The sequence below is a fragment of the Engystomops pustulosus genome, chromosome 4 (assembly GCF_040894005.1).
Source record: "Engystomops pustulosus chromosome 4, aEngPut4.maternal, whole genome shotgun sequence".
NCBI lineage: Eukaryota > Metazoa > Chordata > Amphibia > Anura > Leptodactylidae > Engystomops > Engystomops pustulosus.
Window position 1 is genome coordinate 155,713,150 of NC_092414.1, and position 27,816 is coordinate 155,740,965.

Here is a 27,816-nt window from a genome sequence, read left to right on the forward strand (position 1 = left end):
TTTGAAAAAACAAACTTTATTTATAAATGCTGAAAATTTGTAGGGCTTTCTTTCTTTTACAAGAAATACGTATATTACATACAAATATATACCGCCAGAATACAGTGTTTGGCACCCTTTAATGAATGATGTGTACACAAAAAAATACAATACAGCCAATGTACATAATTTCAGCATCTAACTCAGGCATGGTAAAGGAAGTAAAAAGTTGCCTTGAACATAGAATTCTGTTAAATAAATCTACATGGCTAGAAGGCTACATTATTATGGCTCTCCCCCCCCAAGAGGTTTAATTTCTAATCCTTTTGTATTACAAATTCTACAATCATGTTGTAGACGAAAAAGTTACAATTTCCTCCCAGGCTTATAGTTTCCTGGGATGGGAATATTTGGAGGCATTCCCTTGTCTATAGTACCCTGGGACAGGGTAGCTGAAGACATAAAATGTTACCATACTAAGAATATCCAGGTCTATATTTTCCTGGTATGGGATAATTGAAGACATGGAAACTAAGACATTGTAAATACTTTGAGGTCCATACTTCCCTAGAATGAGACATCTGGACACAAAGGTGGTTAAGACAATTTCCAGGCCTGTACTTTCCTCAGACTTGTAGAAGGTTAAGACACATATTTTCCCAGGTCTGTTGTTCCCTGAAATGGGATATTTGGATACATATAATATTAAGACACAAGTACTAAGAAATACTAAGTACTCCCAGGTCTAGAATTTCCTGAGACTATATATTTGGTGTATTATTTCCCTGAAATAAGAGAGCTGTCTGAATAGCTCTGTTGTATAGCCTGGATAAACAAAGACATTGCAGAAGTGCAATAAGAATGCTTTTTAAAATCACTTATTTTCAGCAAATTATGAAGCCAAGACAATTCATACCCCTCCATCAAGAATTTAACTTCTATATAGTTCAAGAAAACCTAACCGGAAAATGAAAACAATGAGTAGGAGTGCTTGATATTGCCGAGATGAGATTTTAAGAATCTCATCATTCAATATCTTTACAGCATGTAAATCATTTCAGAAATCTAAAGCCCAATCCAGATAGTATAAAGTACTGGTTCTGTACAGCACATATCCACAACTACTAGACAGCCATAATGGCATACATCCAGTCATTTGTTGGCAAAACATTTTGGTGAGGTCATGTTTCCTAAAACATAGGAAACATCACCATACCGAACCAATATAAAGTCAACTATAGAGTTTGGGATTAAGAGATACTGAATTGCAAATCTATCCAATTTATACTAAAGAAAAGTAGAATAATTGCTGTCAATATGTACAATTATATTCTATATTGCTGAGCTTTCCCACTTCCCTCTCATTCATCAGAGCTGATAATTCCCATAATTTAGGCTTTCCCTTGTAAACGCTAATATTTAAGACTATATTGAAGAGGACTTCCTATCCAGCATCTTTGTGACATCTCTGAGCAGTGATGCTGTAAAGTCATCTGTTGGATAAGCGCCAAAATTCATCTCCTCCAGGCTACCATTTTCAGCTCTCAAATATCCATGAGTCTTAACAGTTTTAGGTCTGATAGGGTAAAATAAGCAAGGCATATCAAAGGACAGAGAAAAGAACAATCAGATTATGGTTTGTGGTTTTCCAGTATCTTCCCTTCTTCCCAGCCAGATGAAGTCCTAGACTATAACACCTGAATGAAGCTCAATATTCACCAGTGATGTTGAAACCTCCAAGTAACGTTCTCATGGTAAAAAAAAAAAAATGTTTACTGGTCTCCTTCCACTCTTCTCTTGCGAACTGAAATAAGAACACAGGAAAATCTTGATCAGCTCAATGTCATGGTTTCAAGCAGTGTTTGTATCTCTTCTCTCTTACCAAATGGAAAAAGTCATTGCTACTAGTTGTAACTAAAGTCTCAAAATTATCAGTAAAATATAACGCCCCATAAACAGGAGGACAACTAGTGAAAGAACCCAGAAAGTCACTTTTTTAACATTAACAGTAAATCATTTTCTCAACATGAAACTTTCCATTTTACAGGGCTTCCTTCAATTGTGCTACAGAACTTCATTAAGAATATAAGCATAGAATGCATCTGGTCCAGAGCCTTGGTGAGATGGAAATGAAAGGTGAATAAAGGCAGTCGTTTATCTTCTATTCATAGTATCCATGATCGCTGGGGCTCCAGCACTAAGAGTGATACAACATTTATCAGGGTGACAAATATTGGTAGCAAACATACCCATTCATAATCACACAGTGGTTATAATTCAATGTGGATACGGACATTGATTTGGATGTATAAAATGTACCCATAAAAACTACCATCCAGCCAAGGAAAGAAAGGAATATCACTATTAGGACACCAGACAACATGCAATACCGGACTCTACTAGCATATTTCTATGGCAGGTACAAGCTGAATGTCTTTCAGCATTTTAGTCATTTGTATTAGTAGAACATGGCACAAGTTAGTTGCATTCCTCTATCATGCCATTACATCAATGACACCTACATATCAAGGATTAGGTGTATAAAGTCTCCCTCGTCACACCAGCATGCAAAAAGTAAAACATTTTTAACATGCAATGGAGAATTCAGACCAAATACAACCAGGGAATGAGTCCCAATACTATGTAACCTGTGTATTCCTGCAGTCAGGATTGAAGAGATGCCAGTAGAAGTCAAGTGATAAGTACCCGTAACCACCACACTGAGAAATTAACATAGTGGAGAGAAAAGAAGTCAGAAGAAATGCAGGCGGATGTTCTGCACGTGCCGGGAGCTTTATTTAAAATGTGAAAAGGGTGGAATAAAGTCACAAAATGTAACACAACGGTAATGTACAAGTGGGCACAATGCTACCTGCGCAAATGTAAGCTCCCAACAATTGTGCATTTTTATAGTCTTCTGAACAAGAAGAAACTCCCCAATGATCAGCAAACATTGTTAACTTTTAGATTTCTCTGAAATTGTTTGCAATTTAAAGTTAAAGGGGTTGTACCAAGCTCCACAGGATAAGGGCTAACAACTGATAACTGATCTGTGAGGTCACACATGAGAATGGACCCCAGGAATACGGAAAATGGGGGTCCTGTTCTTCTAATAGGTGAAGCGGTAGGCTGAGCAGGTGTTTGTGTATAATCTCACACCAAATGGTTAATAGTAGTGTACACTAAATCCGTGCTTACCAAGATCATTATTCTTAGTTATAGCAGCAGCCGCCCTTGCCCGTGGTCCTTGCTGTGTAAAGTGGTATCCAAATTTAAGAATTGAGTGGTTTTCTTCCAGGAGTCCAGCGATCTCCATTTCAACCCCGGTTCCCAGTTGTTGTCTCTGTTTTGACAATGAAATAAAAAAATGTAATCATGAAAACAGAAAAATCTATTCAACCACTTAATGACCCTTTAAAGGACATTATCACCAGATCACTGATTATATACCAAGCACAGTGACATACTGGTGTGCGCCCCCTCTGGAAGGATCTGATCTTCTTTTAGCTTCTTATGCCCTGGTTTTTACCAAAAAAATGCTTCTACAATTATGCAAATGAGTCTGAGGGGCTCCAGATTCCATAGTTAATGGAGTCTGGAGCCCCTCAGGCCCATTTTCATAATTTCTACAGCCTTTTTTTCTTAAAAACAAGAGCATAAGAAGCTAAAAGAAAAGTAGATCCGGCCAGAGGGGGCACACACTAGTATGTCAGTGTGCTTGGTTTACAATCCTTGATCTAGTGATAGATGTCCTTTAATAACCAGACTTCCGCCTTTTTAGTTATGCATAGGTTTGGAGGACTATAATTATTACTATTTTATAGTTTAATAATATAATAAATGTTTGTTAAATGAATACTGCATGTGTAGCCGCTAATTCTGTGGGACATTTTCTTAACACTTTAGCAAATAGATGTCACAGCCTGACTCTTCTTATCCCTATATAAATGCTGTTGACAGTAATCCAAACTAGTAGCAGTAGTCCAAGAACAAAATTAAAATTGTAACATGAAAATAATACAGCAGATACATTGATAAAATGTTTACCTGGTTGTCGATCTTGATTTCTCGTAAGGTTTCGTTCTCTTTAAGGGCTTCAACCAAAGCCAAAATACCAGCTCCAGTGACAAAATTGGACTCGATATTTAAACTCCTTAAAGTTTGGTTAACTTTCAGCATGTCTGCAAATGCCTATGGGAAAAGAAAGGGGAAATGATTAAAAATGCATTTTTTTTTAAATTCCATATCAACAATCTTCCTTTGATCTATATGAACAAGGCAGCTTTAACACCGGCATATTGTAAGCAACATAAACCTTTGCCCTAATCCACCAAAAGCTTGTCCTGGAAAGCAATATACCACTGAAACAAAAAGAGTTTTCATACAACAAGAAAATGTGTCAAGTGGCACCTTTCTGCCACTGCAGAGATTGGAGGCTTATACTCAGAGTCAATAGGTTTTTCCAGTTTTTGGTGGTAAAATTAGGTGCCTCGCCTTACACTAAAGTATGTAGAGTATTTTTTTGCTGGACTCCTAACCTGGCTGTTCTCAGTAATGAGAAAGAATTATAGAAGAACAGGCACATTTTTCACTCATGGCAGACATAAGACAGAGTTTAGGGTTCATTATTAATGAAAATCCCTAGATCTAGTATGTTTTATCAGCTTAAATTAACTAATGGAATAAAGCAAAGACATGGTGAATATGATGGTGAATATGCCAAACAGGCCCTTAATGGGAATATACTATTCAGTAAAAAACGCACGCTTCATCTGATACTTACCACTGCTACAGGATCATTGCTTCGTGTTGCAGCAATGCTGAATGTTTCCACGTGTGTATTCGATTCCAAAGCTTTAGCAAATTCTTTCAAAGTGGGAATTGGGATATTCTAAGAGAAACCAGATATGTTAGAGTACAGGACATCAGAACTCTGCTTTCTTTTTTCAAGAATAACTTAAGAAATGAAATCTGAGCTCTGATCAGCTACTATGGAGAATCTTGCTATTAGATGATGGAAAAAATGTAATTTCTACCTTTATATTATTAAGATTAACTTCAACCAAGCGAGGATCATTGTTCTGTATTCTCTTCAAACTCTCCTCCACATTGGTGGGGTTTGGGGGCTCATCAAACACAGGTCTGACCGGCTCTGCCTTTACCACATCTAAAATAAAAAGTAAACAGAAAATTAGATGAAATAATGAAAAGAACATATTATAGTATGTACACACTGTATATAATAAAACACCAAAAGGAAGGTATTTAATTACCAAAGGAATATGTCAATTACTGGAACTTATTGCCAAAGACATTCCTCTCCATCACTTTACATGCAGAAGCTGTTCTACAAATTTTACTTGTGGCTTGTGGCTTGTGAAAAACTTTTTCCATACTGTATGACATTTTGAACATGCATTTTTTTTTTAAGTTAGTTTTTACTTTGACACAACAAACACGACAAATATGATATGGTGTAGCTCATAAATACCAGTAGCCTTTACCCCTTTTGTTTCTTAATTCCTAAGCCTTGGTTCTTCAGTAAGATAAGCCAGCGGGGTGTAACAGGGACTGACTTGTCTACCCATTGAGAATAAATACATGCTTAAGGGGAACCCGTCATCAGGAAGGCTATTTTTACATGATGACAGGCTCCAATAGCCTCTGGTATGTTCATTTCAAATATGCCTTTGTGGTGCAACTGAATATTGTTCGTGTGGCTGTACCTTTTGTGATGCCATACTAGCTGATGCAGGTTTCAGCCTTGGTAGTTGTCAATTTGACCAGCTGCACACATTTGGGGGTCACCTCTTGTCTAAGCCTGTTTTAGGGATAAACCATCTATAGGGCTCGGAGCTAGAGTTAAGCGTAATAATTTTAATAGTATCTAAATAAAAGTGTATGTTTTAAATGATCCCTTAACAGGCAGGATTTGCTTACTGAATTTTTGCATCCGAATATTTCCAGCACTTTTTACTTGTTTCTTTAATATTATTATAATTATTATTATACGGTGGTGAAACGTGGTCTTCTCTTCAATTTCTCCTTCCCATCATCCTCACTTATTACCCTCCTCCTCCCTCTCCCCTGCTCCCTGCCCCCACTTACATCAGCTCACTGCCACAAGCAATTCTCAATTGAACTGCTCCCCAAGACTCACCATACACTGCTGGCAGGGAGCCAGGTAATTGTAAAGAAATGTTTGTCATGCATCTGCATAATTCTAGTGCTATTTAAATCAACATGCCAGAGGCTATTGGAACCTGTCAAAGTAAAAATTACCTTCCTGGGGACAAGTTCCCTTTAACGATACCAAGAACTCATGTTGGAGTTAGGAGAATATGGCGGTGGGTGACAAGACTTATGGATAGCTAAAGGATGTTGTGCTTTGTATTCCAGTCATCAGAACGATGTATAAACTTTACCAATGTTACAAAGAGGTTACCCCTATTATGAAATAGTAACATAACAGACCCACCTACCCCTGATTGGGCAATTGGGCAGGACAGAGTTAAAGCAGTTGACTCTTTAATAATATTTAACCAATTTCAATAGGACATGGGAAAAATATATGATTGCTGGGGTCTTAGCTGCTGTACCGCACACAATCAGAAGAAAGGGGAATCGCAATTCTGCTCAGGATTTCAGAATTTCAGCTGCACTGTATACCAATCTGTAACTTCCATAGAAGTCAATGGGGCACAGGAAGGGGCTCATTGTATCCTGTGGATACATTTTATTAGTGAGTGAATCCCCGTAAGACATAGTTTACATTTCCTCACCTAAAACAGCTGTTTAATGAATTAAGGCCAAAAACTTAACAACAGATCCCTTTAGATACTTACTAGGAAACCCTTGACCATCATACCCATTGCTAGTGCCGTGTGGAAAAATACTGGGCATTCCAAGGATCGCTGAAAGGAAAAGAAAAATGGTTAGGTATGACTTTCATGCCCTTACATAATCTCTGTGGGTAAAAAAATAAAAAAATAAATTATTACTTCTCTGATGAAGGGCAATAGTCAAAAACATCATCAACACCAGTCTATTTTTCAAAGTATTGGAAAATATGAGACTAAATATGGTAATATTTAAAAAGAATACATTAATAAAGGAATAAATTATTATAATATATACCGTATATACTTGAGTATAAGTTGACCCGAGTATAAGCCAAGGCACCTAATTTTACCACACAAATAACTGGGGAAATCTATTAACTTGAGTATAAGCCGAGAGTGGGAAATGCATTGGTCACATGCCCCCTCAGTATGTAGCCAGCCGCCTATGCCCCCCTCCGTATGTAGCCAGCCGCCTGCCACCCCCCTTTATAGCCAGCCGCCTGCCACCCCTGTATATACCCAGTCGCCTGTCCCCCCTGTGTATATAGCCAGCCGCCTGCCCATCCACCTGTATATAGTCAGCCGCCTGCCACCCCCCCTTTATCGCCAGCTGCCTGTCCCCCCTGTATATAGCCAGCCGCCTGCCCGCCCACCTGTATATAGCCAGCCAGCTGCCTGCCCGCCCACCTGTATATAACCAGCCGAGAGCTTGGTGACATCCCCAACTCTCAGAAGGGAGGGTGGAGAGGTTTCAAGCACGCAATGCACGTGCATACTTATGCTAGTGACCAAGCACCCTGTGTCAGGGGACATTTGCCTAGTGTATAAATCAATTTTTTGATGAAACTGCGGATTTCTGTGCCTTATCAAGACCACCTCCAGCATCAGCTTACCTACCTCTGTGAAAAGTCATGTTTGGGTCAGAATGACCTTTTTGAAATGGTACATATCCTTTAAGACTAGCTAGCTGCTAGCACCAATGACGGGTATTAGCAGTGGGTGTTGGTATAAGGCCACCCACCTCTGTATGAAACCTCCGCACCTCTGTGCTGTTCATGTACGTTAAGGAGTTAAATAAGGCAGCTCCCTTTACACCAATGTCTGGCCTTTAAGAAGCCTAGTGACATTACCAGGGATTATAGCCACACCAGTCTTTTCCAAACGGTAACCTCCATAAGGAAAATTAATTCCTTCCTGACCTACATATACAGCCTCTCACCTAGGCAAACCAGCTCCCCACAATGAACTGATACTGAAATTGCACAGTTGGGATGGTTTTGGAAGATACTTAATGATTAACATTACACTTATGACCATCTTAAGGGAGGTGGAGGTTTTTATTACTCATAAAATAAACAAACATTCAAGCAATTGCAGTATGTTTCACGCGTCATTTTCTCTGAATACTAACCTGCAAGGTCACTCAACTCAATGTCGGAGGCACTGGTCAAAGCCTCTTCCAGTTCTGGATCAAGAGTTAGCTTCTCCTCTGCACATAAATCTTTGGGCTTTTGCTTGGGGACAAAGACTTTCCCTGTAAAAAAACCAAAACAACATTTCAGTGAAAGCCAATACAAATCCTCAATGACAATTTCATATTAGCTGTGACCAGTAGGTGGCGCAATCACCACTGGGAGTGTTGTGTGTTCAGTTGTCTGCTTTAATAATTGATTATTGTGGGACCATTGCAGATTTGCAGAACATATGATTTCAATCAGTATTTTTAGCAACGAGAACGTCTCATAAAACATATATTCTGTTTATTCACATCTATCTTCCAGAACAGAACATAGCTTCCTGCTGCCTTAAGACTTAAAGAGAACTTGTCACCAAGTGCAAAACACTGACATCACTCATGTGTCCCTGACAGTCCAGCTGCTCATAGTAGTCAAGGAGGCGGTAACCTTATATCTTCACTGGAGGAGTCTCTTGGTATGTTATATTCTTTTGGGGCCATATATTAAATAATTTAAAATTTCTTCAACAAACAAAATTTAACAAGTCCATAAAAGGTCCATAAAAAAAAAAAACTTTCCATTTTACTAAAATGGAGAGTGTAACATAAAGCTCAGATACAGGTGTGAACTGAGCCTTGTCACAAAAATTTTAGAGTCACAAGAGTCGCATCTTCCACACTAGCCATTCCAATTTAACACCTATAACAAATTTGACTAAAAAACAAAAAGGGATGTGAAAGAACAGAATGCTATACAATGACATAAGAATCAATGGTTTTTATGCTCTAGGTAGGCATTTAAGCCCTGTTTGAAGCCTTGTTTACTGCTGTGAAAGCAGCTCCGAAGGTGGAATACTGAGTTTTATACAACATGCTGTGCAGGAGGACACCCTAATTGTGGTTCTATCTGACCTATTGTGTCATTAAAAGGGGTTTTCCAATGAATGAACCTTCTCAAATGATAACCCCTAGTAATGTTTACACCCCGTATTTACAATTTCACAAATTTTATTGATGTTTTAGCTCCTATAACTCAGACACTTCCTGGTCCATCTAGTGTTGTGAGATGCTGTGTGCTGACAATGTGGTTAGATTATCAGGGTACAGGTTTATATACACTTTCATTTACCTTCTGAACCTTAAGAACTTGTACTAGTATTACAGAAAAAGACAGATGAGACAGATTAGAGATGAAGAGATCCATGAGATGGATATAACACACAATGACACACCTATAAAATACACTATAAGCTTTGCTATATGCCAGCTTCCCCTGCAACCAAAAGTGTATACACCAGGACTCAGGTAGGTTGGAATTAGGTTTGTGAAATGCTGTATTTTTGTTAACAACAGTGAATTAGAGAATGTGTTTTGTTATCCTGAGTATATTTAAGACTCTTGTCTTCATGGGAATACCCCTTTAAAGGAAACCTGTCAGTACAAAATTAACCTGATAATCCGCTACCAGAGTTTTATCAAAGCTGCCTAACAACTTCCAAATCAAGTTTCTTTCATGGCCCACTGTGGTGGCATCATCCAGAAAATTGGCTTTGAAGTGAGATGTAAAATGTGTCACGGGTGCTCCTGTGACCCTCCTCTCGGTTCGCAGGCACACCTGTGTTCCTGCCCGTGCCACCTCAGCGTTGTGGCAGGCTCTCTCACCTGCCCACAATCAGGCCTGTGTGTCCCCCCGCCTCCTAGGTTGCGTGACGGCTTCTAGAGATTTAAAAGGCCATCTCGCCGCTAATAGGCACTGGCCACCTGGAAATCTAATAAATAACCAGCCTCTTCTCTTATGACCCGCCAGATCTTTGTGCCGGCATGCCACTGAGAAAGCTGTGTTCCTTTCCCTCTGCGTTTAGACTAATTTCCCCTTGTGACCTCGATTCCGTACCCGACTTCGCTCCTGTGCTGCCTGTCCTGACCTTCCGCTACGTCCCCAACTCCGATCCCGTGCTGCCTGTCCTGACCTGCCTGTCCCCGACTCAGTCTCTGCCTCACGATTCGGCAACTTGCCTTGGCCACCACCACAGACAAAGTCCTGCCTGTGGAGTGACCTGGTGGTACCACACCGCAGCAAGTCCAGCTCGCTTTAGGGCGCTTGCCACTTAGGCTCCCAGGTGTCACCTTACTTCATCATCCGCGGTGGTTCAGTGGGTCCGCTGCTCCTGAATCCTGACAAAATGGGTTTATAAAGTCAAGGAGGCGGAGATTTTAGAACGGAATTCAAGCTCTCCGCACCTTATGGAGAGCAGGTAAGTGATGTCCCTGGATGCAGGACTGTCAATTAGGTGTTACTCTTCTTGACAACTTACTGGTAGTGGTTTATTAGGTCAGTTGTTACTGTGACACATACACCTACACCACCATAGTGTGGTGAGTGAAGTGGTATTTATATAGCACTTGTCTCATGTATAAAAGGCCTGCAACACCCACCCTAACCAACCTTCTCTGTTAGTACATTTAAAAGAATGGAAATCTTTTCCAAGTTTACACATGAAAACCCCAAATGTCCGTGGTTAGTGATACGCAAATTCGAAAGGAAGCTGAACAATAGTGTGATATAAGCAGCTCTGCAGAGACCATGTCTGAGCACACAGGAAGCAAACATTGATCAAATGCAGATCTACGGCCATTATTACTAAGTGCATGTCCTGTCCATAAGCTGCTGATTACTGGCTCCACACTTACATCCTCTCAATCCACTTTTATCTTCAACATTTCTGGGACCATCTCTTCTCTGGACCTTCTGCCATAGACTCTAGCCCTATTCTTTCCCACCCTTAAAAAATGAACTTTACTGAAAATGATTTAACAAGCAGAAAAAAACAGGTTGGACAAAAACAAGGCCATCTACTCCAAGGTCACATAATAAGACAGACATCATTGTAACGGGCAAATAAAATATTCCCAGTTGAAGCTTTACCCCCACCATGAGGGTTCATTGTTGGTACACAAAGCACGGAGCTCCTGCCAGTTATCATTAGTCAGACCAAGTTCTAGGAATGCAAATATCAAATCTGCAAGTGTATAGAGGGCTCATAAAGGGGCAAGAGAGACAAAGAATCTGAAGAACAATGCATAACCCCAAATCCTGCCTGTATTGCCCTGTGAAAGGCTTGGGAAAAATATAGAATAGGTGTCTATCCGAGATATGACTCGGGGAAGGACTCCAATTGAACAATGGTTTAAATGTTTCCTAGCAGGTGTAAACAGGTTTGTTCACTTCTGTCCACAGTACAATGTAAAGGAGCTACTTGCCCGACAAGTCTATGGCCAATTACTAAGAGGACAATCTAATAGTAACAACCAAGGAAAGCGGAATGGAAGGCAGAACAATGGGGAACTGTCCAACAATCATTGTATCTTCTACTGCCATCTATAGTTTCATCCTCCAACACATAATACAAAGCGGATTACTTCCTAAGATTTGTAATAGGTTTTAAATCACTAGGCTTCCTAAAGGCAGAACATTTGCTGCCTTCTGCCCTTTTCCCCCCCAATTTAAATCTGGTACTAGATGCAAGAGGGAAGATTGGCATCCACCTTCCTCCATACTCCTCATTTACATTAAGCCCCAGCCAAATGGCCGGAAAAAAAAAAAAAAAGATTTATTGCTTTGGTTTACAGATCTAGGTGATAATGAAATACAGAATGTCCAGAATGGCATTTACAAGCATGTGTGATATTTGCCACGTCAGGACAGTATTTGATGGCAACATATTAACAGGTGCTTTAATCTCAACTCTCAAGTCTATTTAAGGAGGAAAATTTATATAATTCATTATGGAATAATATTTCTTGATTATCTTTTAGTCAAGTTAGGGTAGCTGTGCAATCCCAGACTTTGGAATATTTTAGCTAAGCACCACCACAAATGTACCAAGGCGATGCTTGTATGTTGTACCAATGTTGTAAAGTGCTACGGAATATGATGGCGCTTTATAAAGATTATTACTATGAATAAAGATTATTATTAATTGGTCTAAACATGGATTCTCTGCTGGTTGGTAATCTACTTTTGTCTTTTAGGACACAATCACATGTGGCCTTTGAACTGCGCTTTGAAATGCAACTCAAACACAAGGGGTGGTGCTTGGCCCATGAAACGCATATGCATTTGAGCCAAGCCCCCATCCCCTATGCGTTTAAATTGTGTTTCAAAACACAATTCAAATGCCAAGTGTAAAAGTGGCCTAAAAGACAATGTAGATTACTAGAGCAGCAGATTACACACAAAGCAGTTCCTGCGCTGCAGCTTCTGATACCAACTAAAAGGTGGAAGTGCGAGATGTCATCTGATATCAACGACTTGTTCTGTAAAACGAATGTAAGGGATCCCTGCACCAATGGTGTGGTTGCTCTGTTAAAACCAAAATCACAGATCAACCACAGTTTTAAAAAATGACTACAACACTTATTCGAACATTTTTTTTACACAAATAATGTCAGATTTTTGTCAACTAACATTGTATACATAAGACATTCCTGTTAACACATAAACATAGCTCAATCTGTATAGCAATCTCCCAGCATGATCGGGTACCCTTCTCTCACGGAGGTCTTTGAAATTTCCCTTGAAATACCTTCCACATACACTACTGGGCTTGGTAGAAATAAGTGGTTGGCCACCTTCCAAGAATCTGCAGGACAGACACAGACCTGCATGTTATTGTATTCCACCAAGCCAAACAATGTATTACTGCAGTAGCTAGGATGATATCATTCAGGAAGAAACCAACCCGTATTATCAGGATGTACACAATCATACATACACTCCCACAAACCTCATATTACTCATCAAACATTACATCAGAGTACAGATCCCTCATACAGTGCCTGCATGGAGCACGGCTTTGCCCTCAGATTGTGTCTTGCATCACTCACATAGGGAACAGTGTGTGTACCCTTCTACTCCACTCCAAACACAGACTACTATTGCCATCTTCATATCCAATAATAGTATGGATGGTGTTTCAGTGAACCCACATTCTTGTATAACAGTGTCTATAATTATCCTCCATCTACCCTATATACATATATAACTGGGGTGATTGAAAGCAGTCTGGAACTACAGATGTGCCCTGCACATCTTATAATCGTTTCTCCTAACACCATCAGAATTAATGGAAGATGACAATGGCGTGACGAACCAGGTGACACATAAGAAGAGAGCAGGAGAAACAATACAGGGGAGCAGTAAACAATAGTTATTTCACTATACTGCCCCCTGTGTCACTTATGGGAATATTTTATATTAAAATTTGACTGAAATTTTTAAAGTAAAAACAGCACCATATCCTTCATATGAATTAGATTTCTTAAGGTCTTAATGTAACATTTTATTAACATATGCATTTGTTACCATGGTGCTAACATATGTGTTATTACATACGTTAATAGTTTGCGTTTTGTAAACACAAAATGTTAACAGCTATTTCATTACAGAAATCTCTTTTCAGCTGTTGCTGAACCTTACACATAATTTGTCCACTTTCAGCAAATCAGGATAAACATTAGTCGTTGGTCATGCAATGGACACGCAGATGCACGGCTCGTTATATCACAGAGTAATCAGAGCTGCCAGTTATAACAAGCTGTGCACCTGTGTGACATCACATGACCACTGAAAGTAAACAATGAAGCCTCCTATAGAATGACAGCAAGCAGAGATCTAGAAAACTGAGGAATTGATACAGTAAGCATATTGGAAAATTGTGCAACTTTTTATTACACAAACAATATTAAATTATTTCTTGAAAGTGGACCGCCCCAGTAAATATTTTTGTGGCGTTTTAGTTCCACAGGTTGCATCCACACGTGGCGTTCTGACGCACGAGTCTTCATGTTACAATGCGTTTGGCTGCTTTGTACCAGCCAAACGCACAGTAACATGAAAACATGTGCGATGCCATATGTGAATGCACCCTACATCTTTACAACCACTGTCTCCCATCTGCAGTAATATGAAAAGATTACATTTCATTATTCTGCCACGCAATTTGTCCATAAAACATCAGGAAAAATATTCCATTCATTGTGTGGTTGAATGCAGTTCCAGCAGCAGAATAGACCTGTTGGGAAGCATTGTATTTCTAACCACATCAAAGTGCACGAAAGCACCAAGCTCCGAATCATGAAGGGGGTATGCATTTCTGGCAGGGAACACTTGGCTCTGCGGTTTGTGTAGTCTTGCTAGAATGAGCAGATCTGTAGTGAACAGCTGTATTATACACTACTACACTGCTGCCCGCAGCTAAACAGGCTGAGCCAATGCACAATACATCTCGTATAGTATAACAGCCACATAAGTAGATACACGCCTGACAATTTCAGGCAAGTGGGCCAACAAGAAAACCGTATGGCAGTAGTCTGAAGGGGCCATGGAGGTAGAAGGATCCGAGAAGATCAGTGCTGGACAAGAGGCCACTGGTTTAGTTCCTCTGGGGTTATACATGTTAAAAGAACGCAAAGCAGAGACACTGGAGAAGAAACACAGAATAAATGTGATATTACATACACAATACTCTCTTCATGTATTAGCAGGAATCTAACAAGCAAGAACAACTAGTCTATCTATTTATCAGCATCTATTATTTCTACAGGTAAAGACAAGATCAGACAGCACACGGGGGAAGATCTCAGACATGAATCACCATGGCTCAAAATTAAATGAACAGGACAATCATATTTTTATATAAACAGCTATACTGGAGACATTTAATTGAATAAGAGAGTATTTTATCCATGAACCAATGTCCTTAAAGGAAACTTACCATATCGGATCTACCCATTTAGGTAGATCCGATGGCAGGTTCAATTAATGAACGGCATTGGAGCCATTTTTAGGGCTAATCCATGAGTGCCCTCTAGAAATCTTTTATAACCCTAATATGCAAATATGTGAAAGAGGCTACTGGAGCGTGGATTAGCCAGCGTTGAAGCTACACGGCGCGGCTACTCCACGCCCCAGTAGCCTCCTTCACATATTTACATATTAGGATGATAAAAGATTTCTAGAGGGCACTCATTATTGATTAGTTCTAAAAAGCGCTCCTACTATGACATCTTCAGAGCGCAGCTCCTGGTAGCTTCGTGCACTTGTCTGTGCTCTGCATAGACTATTTATGGTGGCTGCGCATACTCGGCCCAGAGCCGGAGCTACTGAGCATGTGCAGAACTCCAGCTTTGGCTCCTGGTAGCTGTATGCTGAAGATGTCATAGTAGGATGATCGAAACAGGCTACTGGGGCGTGGAGCAGCCGCTCTGGTTAGCTTCAGCTCCGGATTCTCCACGCCCCAGTAGCCTCTTTCACTAATTTGCATATTAGGGCAATTAAACATTTACAAACTTATCTGCCACTGAAACATTAGCCCTAAAAAGTGCTCAAACGCCATTCATTAGTTGCACCAGCCACCGGATCTACCTTAATAGGTAGATCCGAGATGTTAAATGACACAAGAAAATGGCCTATTTATAACCATAAATATAACCGATAAATCACTAAATGCTTTCCTGGAGCTCAGGCAAGATGGCAGTCTCCATGGAAAGGAAATAGAAGACAATCTACCAACAAAAAGTAAGGGATCAGAAAAGGGATATATTCTGTTATCAGGGGTTATAGAGTCAAAATGAAGATTGCGACACATTACCTTTAACAAACGTAACACAGAAAGCTTTTCTCTCCATACATAACAAAACAGTGGGGAAGAACGCTGAGCAAAGGTTACATCTACACAATAAATACTCTAATAAAACACTCATCTCTACCTTGTAAAACTTTACATTATGCTTTGCATAAAAGGGAACTCTGGATAAAGAGTGCACAATATAACACTAGAGCAGATTTCTATGAGAGTATGCAGCTAGATTACTATCCAAGTTTCCTAGACATCTCCACTGACATGTCCAACTATGCAACTAAACCTGGAATCTTGGCTAGGAAGACTGCAACATCACTTTGTATTGGTTTATCTCATGGATTATGATGTAGGTAGGTGAATTAACGTAAAATATGTTGTACTATAGGGCATAGGCAGAAAATTCTTTTAGATTCTATTGTTGACAATAATCGGAGTCTGCAATAAAAAAAAAAGCCTGATGACCTCTGTGATCCAGTAGGCCATACATGGCATCACATACATGACCCATGTCTCTTATCTTCCACACTAGAAGTTAATGTTTTACAGATCTGCGACACCAGCCATCACGTCACTTTCTGCCCTTGTATAGCTGGCTGCAGTGACGTATCAGGAAAGGTAATCTGTACAGGTAAGGGCATCCCTTCTGAAGGATTCCATGTAAGGAGCTGTAAAGGAAAGGTTTATGGTACCTCTGATATTCGCAAGTCTGACTCATGCCATCCACAGTTAATCAGTTACAGAAACAGACTGGCCTAGTTATAGCTTCTGATATCTGCTTTGTGTACAATAGGAAACAGATATGGCATCAGGTATTATGAGCACACTAACAGCTGTAGCATAATATGTGGGTTAAATACTGAATATTTGCCTAGAAGGGAATGATGGTTTCCTCACAAATAAAACATGGGTCTATATTAAAGAAAATCTACCATCAAAATGAACCATGATAAACCAGGGTCACTTACTGATAGGTCACTATGACTGTGGCAATCTTCTTATATCTGCTATCCACGGCCTCCTTCCTTCAAAAATCTATTTTGTAAAATTATGCTAATAAAGGCTCTGGGAGGATACAGATTCACAGGCTGTTACATTCAGCAGAATATGTCTCATACAGCCCCCTACTCTCTACCTCTGCCTGTATAATCTAGCAGCACCAGGAAGTGCAGGGAAGTGGAGACCTCCTCTGCTCCTTGTAACAGCTTGTGAAGCTACAGCACCGAGGAGCCTTGAAAACAACCCCACAATAAGCATAATTTTAAAGTTGTTTTGAGAAGGAAGGAGGCCATGGATAACAAATATAAGAAGATTACCACAGTCATAGTGTCTGGACCCATCGGTAAGTGTTCCTGGTTTATCATGCCTCTATTGTCCAATATGAAAAAAAATTAACTGTGGTGTGCATTAGGTCCTATAAAATGAATAAATATAGACAGTAACCAGAGAGTGAAGAATATAAACAGCCTATAAACAGTAATGCACTAAGAGTTTGGACAGAAAAGGACAAATACTTGAAGGATTTAGGTGGACATAATATGAAGTAAGTTTTTTTTTAGGAGTGGAAATTCCCAATCACACCACAAAAGCAATGAGAGCGAAGAGGTGACTGTATATATTTAGTGATATTTTGTACACAACGCCTGACAGCAATAAAATTATTTACAATGTATATTTGTATATTGAAAAAACAAATTACAAAGTTGGTAAAATTTTGTAATCATGTTATATTTGTTAAATTTGATGCAAACTAGACTATAAAAACTCTCCCAGGTTTACCTTTTTTCTCTCCAGTAAATGGTACATAGTCTTCCCTGTCTTTTTGTGCCAGAGCTTCCTTTTCCAAGAACTCGAGCAGACTCTCCCTGTCAAAAGCTCCTGTGGCTTTCTTTACTGTTTGATCCTTCTGACGGAATCCGGCCGGCAGCAGAGCATTCTGTGATATGGAAATACAAAGAGTAATGCCAGAGTCTATTTACAGGCAATAAACAATGCAGAGATGACAAACACGGGGACAGCTGCAGGATGGCGAGTGGTATTTCTGTTAGCATACCTCATAATAAAGAATAATGGTATTTTGTCACAGCATATTGGATAAGAACTTCCAATTCTTTAAAAATCAGCTTCAAACTAAGAACTTTCCATTACCAATCTTTGGACCTCCTGTGCTTTAAAGGAAACCTACCATTTGTTTTCATGCATTGTTAACCAAACATACCTTGAGAATGCTGTAGCTACACTGATGCAGAAAAACATCTTGCTTAATCCCTGAACCAAGTGGTTTTGCTCAAAAAACAATTATAAAATTCAGGACCTTGGCATAGCTGGGTGCCATACATAAACACATTATGGGACTTCCAGGTCCGGCTCCTGCATGTGAAGTCAGGGGACAGCGAGCTCCGGAGCACAGAGCCCATGAGCCGCCACCCCGCCGCCCCCACGCCATAAAATGGCAGGAAAATTGGGCTTACTATGTCTGGTGCGCAGCTCGATGATATATAACAGGCGGCTGGTGCATAGCAACGCCACAAACAAAGCGGGACCAGAGAAGCAGGGAAGATCCGCATGGCCAAGATGGCACCGCTACGCCGAGCAGCAGAGCCGCGGGGAGATCAAACAGAGGAGGACGGAGAAGAGTTGGACGCCAGCACTACTTCCAGCCAGCAGCCACATATTAATTAGAAGCGTCTGGCTAAAGAAGTGGTGTGCAGAATGGGCCACACACTGCAAGAGGCGGTATCATCGTCCATAGCAGAGTCCCTGAGAACCTTGCAAAATGATATCAAAACCAATGCAAACAGAATAGAGGAAGCGGAGCAGCATATATCCTCTATGGTGGATAACACGGCCAGAGTAGAATTGCTAGCAGTGGATAATAGAAAAATCCCTGAAAAACTAGATGACCTGGAAAATAGGTCAAGACGCAGTAACTTGTGACTAGTGGGGCTGCCCGAGACCATAATGGGACTGGAGCTGCATAAGGTGTTCTCTGACACATTGCCAAGGCTGCTGGACATAGATGGACACCACCGAGACCAGTGCGCTCCCCATCTACGCAGTCATCAGGGGTTGGTGAGCGCCCCAGACAGGCTATTGCGAAGTATCTAAGCTATGCGGAAAAGGAACAGATCCTGAGGGTGTACAGGAGAAGAAAAGAGCAGCAGAATAGAGGGGAGCAAGATATTATTATTTACTGATTACTCAGCGGAATTGACCAGAAAAAGGCGAGCATTTAGTGGACTATGCACGGAACTGTTCAAATGTAAATGGAGATTTCAGCTCATATATCCGTCGCTACCAGTGTAAAAGTTACACAACCGGATGTGTCCACTCGTACTTTTGAAGATCCGAAAGAGGCAGAGGCGACGATAAAGGGACTACAAGCCTGGAGAGATTCAGAAACCTCAACGACTCAGAACAGAACAATAAACACATTACTTCCACATACACTGGAGCTGCCTGAACTGTCCAGGCAAGACTAATCAACCTGAGCTGGAGGACTCATACACAGTAGCTGGGGGAGGGTGCAGAGACTGATTACTTCTGCCTGTCAGGGACAACACAGTGATGACGTATTCTCGGCTTAGACTGGTCAGGACAAGACTGGAGCAGTGAGAATAAGCAACAGAGCGGCCACAGGAGCGACAGAGCCTCATTATCATAATTGTTTCATTGTTTTTCAGCAAAACCACTCAGGGATTAAACAAGATATGTTTCTGCATCAGTGTAGCTACAGCATTCTCAAGGTATGTTTGGTTCATAATGCATAAAAACAAATAGTAGATTTTCTTTGAAGGTTGCTTATTATTCTCTCATACACTAAGGGATAACAATCTGATTGGGGAGGGCCTGAGTGTTAGGACATACACCAATTGAGAGAAAGGGGGTCCCATTCTCACTAATCAATAGAGCGGCAGAACAAGCATATGTCCTGTTGATGTTGGGGCGTCACAAATTTCTGAGCACAATGCTTTGCTATCTGCAGGCTCTTGCATAGACTCTGAATGACAGTGTTCAACATTTTTCAATGCCATCTTGGTATTATATGGAGTGCCAGGATGAATGCCGAGCATGCCTCTATCGATTTATGGAAACAGGGCCCCCAATTGATAGGGCCCCCAACGTCAGATCCCCAGCTATCAGATTGTAATCAACAATAAAACTAGAACCCCCTTTAAAATAAGTGATTCATATCATTATGTGACATATACTGGATATTCCATAGGACTATACATCACACACATATGTATAGTATATGCAAAGCAAAGTTTATAAATGCAAAACTAGTACAATGAATAACCCCCATAGTGGAGCTTCCCTTATTAAAATATTCTTCATGTCAATTTGGTGCTTGACTCTCCACCACTTTGGCAGAAAAGATTTAAGAACAAGCCCTTGGGAAAGATTACAATGTTCTACAGGAAATGCAGAACAGAAGCCAAACTGATGCTGTTTCACATGCAGGAGCGTTCGAGACAGAACCAAACATCTCAAAGAAACGGACAAGATAGACCCAACCTTGTGTGTCCTTGTAGGGGGACGGCTGAATTTATTAAACTGGATACTACATTCTTGTATATTAGTAAACTACTGTGAGAAAAAGTACAAGAGCCAAAACTGAATATTAACACATGCTATGTATAACTTTATGAGCGGCCTGTAAATGTAACAAGCCTCAACCTCTACATAAATATGAAGCCTGGACAAAAGGGAGAGGTGAGGAAAATATTTTCACAACTGTGCTTGCGGAGGCTGGAGAATGTGCTCACCTATTATGAGCAGAAAGAATAAGAAAAGTTTTATTCCTTGTTATTTTGTGGATACAAGAGAAATGAATAATGGTAATTCAGAAGAAAAGACGGATGTCCTCTGCTTGGACTAGGTCCACACACATACAACCCTTTATTACAGACACAATCCTTCTCCCGCATGTGCCTTGGTTTCTGAATGTGATATGGTATACATGCTAAATGCAGATCTGTGCATAGGTCATCCACTTACCTCTGGATCAAGCTCTTCCAGGACATTCTCCAGTTGTTTAAGATCAGCTTCCGAGAGGTTTCCAAGGAGTTCATCATCATCCATATCCCTGTACTTGTCAAAGTCTTTCCGAAATGCAGTAGTCATTGTTTCAGCTATTTGTTGGGTGTCTACAACACCCGACCGCTATCGTACTTCTTGTACAATTATTGCTGTAACTCTAGAAAATACAAAAATTAAATATGAGTTCATTGTTTTAACTTGCACAGAGGTGCTCTAAGTGTATAGGGAAAGCAGCCCATCACATCCGCTTTATCTTGAGGTCTAAGCATCATATATTAGCAAGAATACAGACGGCCCCCTACTTAAGAACAACCCATTTACAGACAACCCCTAGTTACAAACGGACCTCAGTATTTTGGTAATTTACTGTACCTTAGCCCTAGGCTACAATAATCAGCTGTAACAGTAATCACAGGTGTCTGTAATTAAGGTGTAATGTTAATCCTAGTTCTTCTGACAACCCAACATTTTTAAAATCCAATAGTCATACAGACCCCAAAAATTTTGCCTAGAGCTACAATTATAAAGTATACAGTTCCCACTTAAAAACAAACCTACAGAACCTAACTTGTACGTAACCCAGGGACTGCCTGTACTTTAAATATTTATATTGTCACTTTTCTTTTTCAAGAGAATCAACCAAACTTTAATGCAGTAAACCACATTTACCAGGTAAAGTTCAGCAATGGAAGTTCAACCCTTGGGTCTATGAAACGTAAAACGTTAAAGACATTTCTTATTATTTATCTACGGATGTCATACAATGACGGAAGATTGTTTATCAATATAAGAAACTTGTTCTGCTTATCTGTAGGAAGTAGACAGGAAGAAACAAAGCCTAATGGCAGCTTGATTAGACTCTTACAGTACATTCTACTTTCTGCTGAGGAATTTACCTTGTACTTTGAATATAACAGGATGTAGTTTTATGCAATATGGAAATTAGATACAATTAAAGGACATTTACCAATAGGATGAAGGATTGTAAACCAAGCACATTGACATTCTGGTGTGTGCCCCATTTGGAAGGATCCACTATCCTTCAAGCTTTTTATACTCTAGTTTTATCAAAAAATGAGGCTTCAAAATGTATGCAAATGAGCCTGAGGAGCTCAAGGGCCCATTAACACCAATGAAGCCCAACACCCCTTTGGCTCATTTGCATAAAATAAAGTGTGCCTGGTTTACAATCTATCATCCTGGAGGTATATGTCCTTTAACTACATAAATGAGAACATTACATGAAAAGTAACAAAAAAAAAATTACAAAAATATACAAATCTACAAGATTTAGAGAACTTTGAGGTGATGATTGTATGTCTAGCACTTACCCCAGGAAGTGCCAACCTCATGTGTAGACTCCCGGCATTACCCAGACTACAATACTGTACAGTAATTTGCACACTACGTGCAGATCCATAGTTGTATCGTTTCCATGAAACCGCTGTATTGCAAGACCACAAGATATACCAAGTCTTCGGCAGGAGGAGGCTGCAAATATGGACCCTGATCACTGCCAAGTTTCTTTCTACAGACTTAACAACACTGTTCAGTATTAAAATAAGTCAAGGTTATGAGGTCTGATAAATAACTGAAGCCAGGAGGGTGAGGGAGCGTTTCCTGCCCACTGAAAGCCTGAACATTACATAGCATCAGCACAATATCAAGTAAGAAAAGCCCTTCCTGCAGCTACAACAACAAGTACTAGAGCCAAAGGCTGGAATTGTGCTGGGGAGCGCATAGCGGTGGCATATCAATGTATACAAAATGCCTCAGAGAGGCCAGAACTTATATAGGACATTATATTGAAAAGGAATTTACCTTTGTTTCCTATTTTGGATACAGACATATGCCAACAGGTATCTATTCAGTAATACTGATGTATTACTTCAAAGACTTTAAACTTAGACTAAGCTAAATTCTTGTTTTTCAAAGCTTATAGTTGTAATGCAATCTGTGCCATTCAGACATGAAATGGGAAAGGCGGTTTGCTAACTCGCATTGTGTCCCAGTTCATCTTCACTGGAAAAAAAATAAATAAATGGCGAAATAGTCAATATATGTATTGAAATGGGACAGGGGTCTGCTTGTCTGCACTTGTAAAGCTGTTCATAGCGTTATCTGGGTGTAATGTTATTGTGGATCCAAGTCATTGATTCTAAGAGTAACAGGTGTGGCATGTACAGTGCTAACAAAAAGAATAAATAAAATCTTGCTCCATACACTTGTCCCACTGTGGTTATGAGAAGCTCGAGTACACTTCTATGTTAGCTGTACAAAGTCAAACTTTTGTATGCAATATTTGATGCCAAAACTGGGAGTAGAATGAGAAAATAAAAAGTTAACGTACCATCCCTCATTTCTAAGGAATTAAATTTTCTTTAAAGAGAACCTTTGAAGCTGTCATATTTAACAGTAAAAACCCTTTTATACTCGCCTCGTTCCTAGTAGGTGCTGCGCATGCAGTGAAGCCAGAGCATTGTTTCAAGTAGCCTCTGCTTTACAACCTACTGACATCCCATAGCCAGTATTTATTGGCTACAAGGCATTAAAAAGTCTAAATTCCTAGCACAGCAAGGAAATTGCAACTTTTTCTCCCCTTTCAAATCCCTCACTGCACTTTGAAAGGCTTAATTCACTATAGTATCCCGAGGCTATATGCCAGGCTTGAATGTACAGAAATTCCCTTTGGGTACAAAATAGCTGAACCACTTTGCAATTCTGTCACGTACTGATATAGTGAATATTGACGCATCGTACACACTGGCCCGCATTTATTAGAAAGTGTTTGCGCCATTTTACCGTCTAAATTTGCTCTGAAAAGAACGTGCAAACTGCTTGTACATGTAAAGTGTTTGCACCAGTTTTGTGTCCAACAAGACAGAATGTTCACCTATAGGAGGGTGTTACTGCTTAGTCACAGTTTGCACCACGTTTATTACTGACGAGCCCCCCCCCCCCCCCCCCCATTCTGTAGCATTAACAAAAATGCTCAAGAAAAGATTAATGGAGACCTTGAGCACCCCTGCACACTCCACAGGCAAACTGCACTAGTTTTGATAAATGTGGGCCAATATGTTCACCACAATGCAAAGCTTGAAAGTCAAGTCCTTAAACCTCTAAATCATCTATAACGCTCCATATGGTATACATACAGGGGGTGAGGAGTTAGAAAACACTCTTTTACAGATATTTACATGAAATTTTGTCCCTCTAATGCACAAATCTAAAAGAGTTTATAAAAGTAAATGAGAAGCTAAATATGTATCAGGACTCTCCAGTAGTGTGTATCCCCTATAATGCAGTCTGCTTCTAGCCCTGTAAATTACCAGTGTGATAGAAGATGGAAACAGAAGGGGAGTCCACAAACTGATATTAATCACATTCCAGTCTTCCTCTGTCTGTTCAGAAATATTTCCAGCTGTTCAATGGAAAGTGTTTTCAATTCATTCCAGGAACAAGCACTGGAGCCCTATGACCTCAGGATGAAAAATATGAGGCCGACACATCTGCTGACCATCATATGCTATACATACAGAGGCAGATTATGACTCAGACTGATGAAATCTCCTGTAGAAGTTGTTGGAGATCAGACTGATTCTTAGGAGTAATGAGTTCATACAGTATACTGCACAATACCTATAAGCATATGTAGACTGGTGTTATTACTGGATTCATGATGGACATACAAAGATATATACAACATTCATTAATTAATGGATACTGCCCAGATTAATTTAAAAGACAAATGCCCTTTATTAGAAGTCAAGAAAGCCCAAAATCCACTCAATAACAAGGTTCACGATAAATGCAGGATCTAAGAATTTACTTTCTTGCATTTCCAGTTTACCTCAAACAAAGACCTTTCCATTTTTATAGTCTTTCTAGGCCACATATTATTTTATGTCATAAGCTAACAATACACTTGTGTAAAATAAGACTACCATACAATGACAACAACTGAGAAGACATTGTATACAAATGTATCCCTACACATGGTGAATACAAGGTAAACCGGTTTCTCCAGGAAGTCGGAAGGAATTCATGAAGGTCAGTGAGACTATGCATTTTCCCATATATTTATAAATGTCTACATTTAGATTTATTTGCCTCCTTGGATTTGTGTCTCCCCCCAATATAAAGGATTATACCCCGATATAGAAGAACCAGGAGATGAATCTGAGGGTGCGTCTGCAGCTGCATACCCCAACCAACGGCACAGACCAATATCAACAAACAGCACTGAGAAAATCTTTTATCAAAGAGACTGAAAAATTCCAAAACAGTCGGGTGAGGTCACTTGTTAATTAAGATCTGAAAGGAATAAATGCAGAGAAATTCCTCAGTGACTCGCATATCAGTACACTGCAGACCGGCACATTGCTACTATACACACATCCACACTATAGTAACAAATACATCCAGCCATCGGATCATTCCTGCCTGGTCCTACCGGTGCATATTCTATTCTACACTCCTCCACAAGCCAGATTATAAGACAAAATGAGGAATTACAAGGATTAGTCATCCCTTCATGTCTTGTGTCATTAACCATAAACAGTCATTAAATCATGGGATAAAAGCTGAACCAAGATGCATTTTTTTACTACAACTAGGTTGGCGTCTCACAATTTACACCGACCATAAAATGTATATGCATTATCAACATACACAAGATCAGCCTCTCATATATACACCTGGTAGTAAAGGGGATTTCTGTAGTCCACAGCTATAAACATTCTGATAACCAACCAAGCAATATGCAGTCCTATAGATGTATATGAGGCAGGGTACATAAGGAAAGGGGGAGCCTTATATGTCCATTTCAAAGGGCAAGTATACTACAAATATGAGCGGACCCGATGGTCAGGTTCGGCTGCCTAACCCGGACAACGAGTCCCCCTGGGTGGTTGCTAGGGGCCACAATTCCTGGGATTGGCTATGCCGGGTCAGACAGCCCTATGCTTATCTTGTACAAATCCCATTTCCAGGTTTCCTACCCCCCCCCCCTTCTGCTTTCTCTCTTCTTTTGATTGATACAGTAGCTGGCTAAGTATCATACCAAACTCTGAATTCCCCCTGCGAGGGGTATGCGTTTTGCTGTGATCTATTGTAAGGCACCATTCTGCTCTCCTTCAATACAATTTTGTGGAAACTAAAACTAAGATGAAAAAGCCGTCCGGTTCCCACCCTGTCCTTCTAAGGTTTCATTGTGGCCATCACTGCAGTCCAGTAGAATGTAAGCTGTTGTTTCTAATCATGTTATTAGTCTCACGTCTTATCTCGTGTATACGTGTAACCCATGGCTAGTAAGCACAAATGCAACATATAATCAACACCCATCACCACATCCCCAATGCATTTTAATTTTAGCAAAACGACTTCATTTTATTGTGCACTTCTTAAGAGCCATCTAATAAACTCAACGCCCATAAAAAGTACACAAAGTGATGTTAACTTTAGCTATTACCCTGTACAATGCTTCAAGATAGATGGCGGCACATTTCTGCCTGGTTACTATGGGACCATCACTGCTTACAATGACCTGCAATAACCTACTACTTTCTGCGGTGGCCGGGTGGTTAGGGCAATAGTCTAGAATTTGCTCACTGGCTACAGGAGAATTTTAGAAGTGAAGGTAAAACTCGGAGGAGTGACGGGTGGCACATGTCACCTATGGAGGAGTGACGGGTGGCACATGTCACCTATGGAGGAGTGAAGGGTGGCACATGTCACCTATGGAGGAGTGACGGGTGGCACATGTCACCTATGGAGGAGTGACGGGTGGCACATGTCACCTATGGAGGAGTGACGGGTGGCACATGTCACCTATGGAGGAGTGACGGGTGGCACATGTCACCTATGGAGGAGTGACGGGTGGCACATGTCCCCTGGCTGCGGGTGGTGATTACACTATATCAGTGATGGCGAACCTATTAGAGACCGAGTGCCCAAACTACAACAAAAGCCCGCTTATTTATCGCAAAGTGCCAACACAGGAATTTAATTTGTAATTTACTCCCTTCTCTGTCACAGTTTTCATTGATACCAGCCCCTGAGGACACAAATAAAGCAGGAAATAGTCCCAGGTACAGCTGTCACTTTAAAATAGCTCTGTGCACAGCAAGTCCTGGGCTGTCTGGGACTGCAGGAAGATACCTGGAGTCATCTCTGGAGATGGCCTGAGTGCCCAGAGAAAGGGCTCTGAGTGCCACCTCTGGCACCAGTGCCATAGGTTAGCCATCACTGCACTATATCATGCTTGTGAGATGCATAGAGCAATACTATAAATCACCGCAGCCCAATCCTATAGCATGTACCTACCTGACCTCCATGGACACATAGTGCACCTGTGGCCTGACATGTGTCCCCCCCGCACACTCCTATAGGATGACAGCAGCCCCGGAGCCCTGTGCAGTGCAGGTAAAAGCAGGGCAGTGTCTCCTCCGCAGACTTCCTGATAACTCCATGAGTTGGTTACAAGTTTCCTCTGTCTCCCCCGGTGCAGTGCGCCGCCCTGTGCAATGCGGTACCTGCAGTACATAACAGCCGCCATATGTAGAGCAGCACAAGCATCACCTTACCCCAGTGCTCCGTGCCCAGCACCGCTGCCAGGAAGCCGCCAGCACCCACACACCGACACACACTCACTGAAGCTGCTTCTGCAGCCGCCACAGCGCAGGCGCAGACACTCCCTGAAACCAGGGCGCAAGGGAGCCTGGGAGTTGTAGTGTGGAGTCAGCGCTCTGGAATGCTGGCACAGATGTAGATCGGGACTGTAGGTGTGTGATGTAGTCATAACAAAGGTGAAGGCAGGACCTGGGCTCTGCATGTGATGACAAGCTGCCTGGCCATT

At 40.7% G+C, this 27,816-nt stretch overlaps 1 protein-coding gene across 3 annotated transcripts; it reads right to left on the bottom strand.

Annotated features, from left to right (window-relative positions):
• Positions 1–27,697, bottom strand: LOC140127469 (tropomodulin-3-like). Of its 3 annotated transcripts, none has more exons than XM_072148214.1 (10): positions 27,545–27,697; positions 20,919–21,117; positions 17,697–17,853; positions 8,233–8,355; positions 6,825–6,893; positions 5,016–5,146; positions 4,763–4,870; positions 4,027–4,170; positions 3,178–3,322; positions 1–1,783 (listed from the first exon to the last, which is right to left on the bottom strand). In XM_072148214.1, exons 2-10 carry the CDS (start codon positions 21,042–21,044, stop codon positions 1,752–1,754), a joined length of 1,035 nt encoding a protein of 344 aa, XP_072004315.1. In that variant the 5' UTR covers positions 21,045–21,117; positions 27,545–27,697; the 3' UTR covers positions 1–1,751. The 3 variants fall into 3 exon arrangements, with proteins under 3 accessions (XP_072004315.1, XP_072004316.1, XP_072004317.1); XM_072148215.1 differs by lacking the exon at positions 27,545–27,697 and adding an exon at positions 22,292–22,445; XM_072148216.1 differs by lacking the exon at positions 1–1,783 and adding an exon at positions 1,838–2,699.
• Positions 27,698–27,816: the final 119 nt, after the last annotated feature.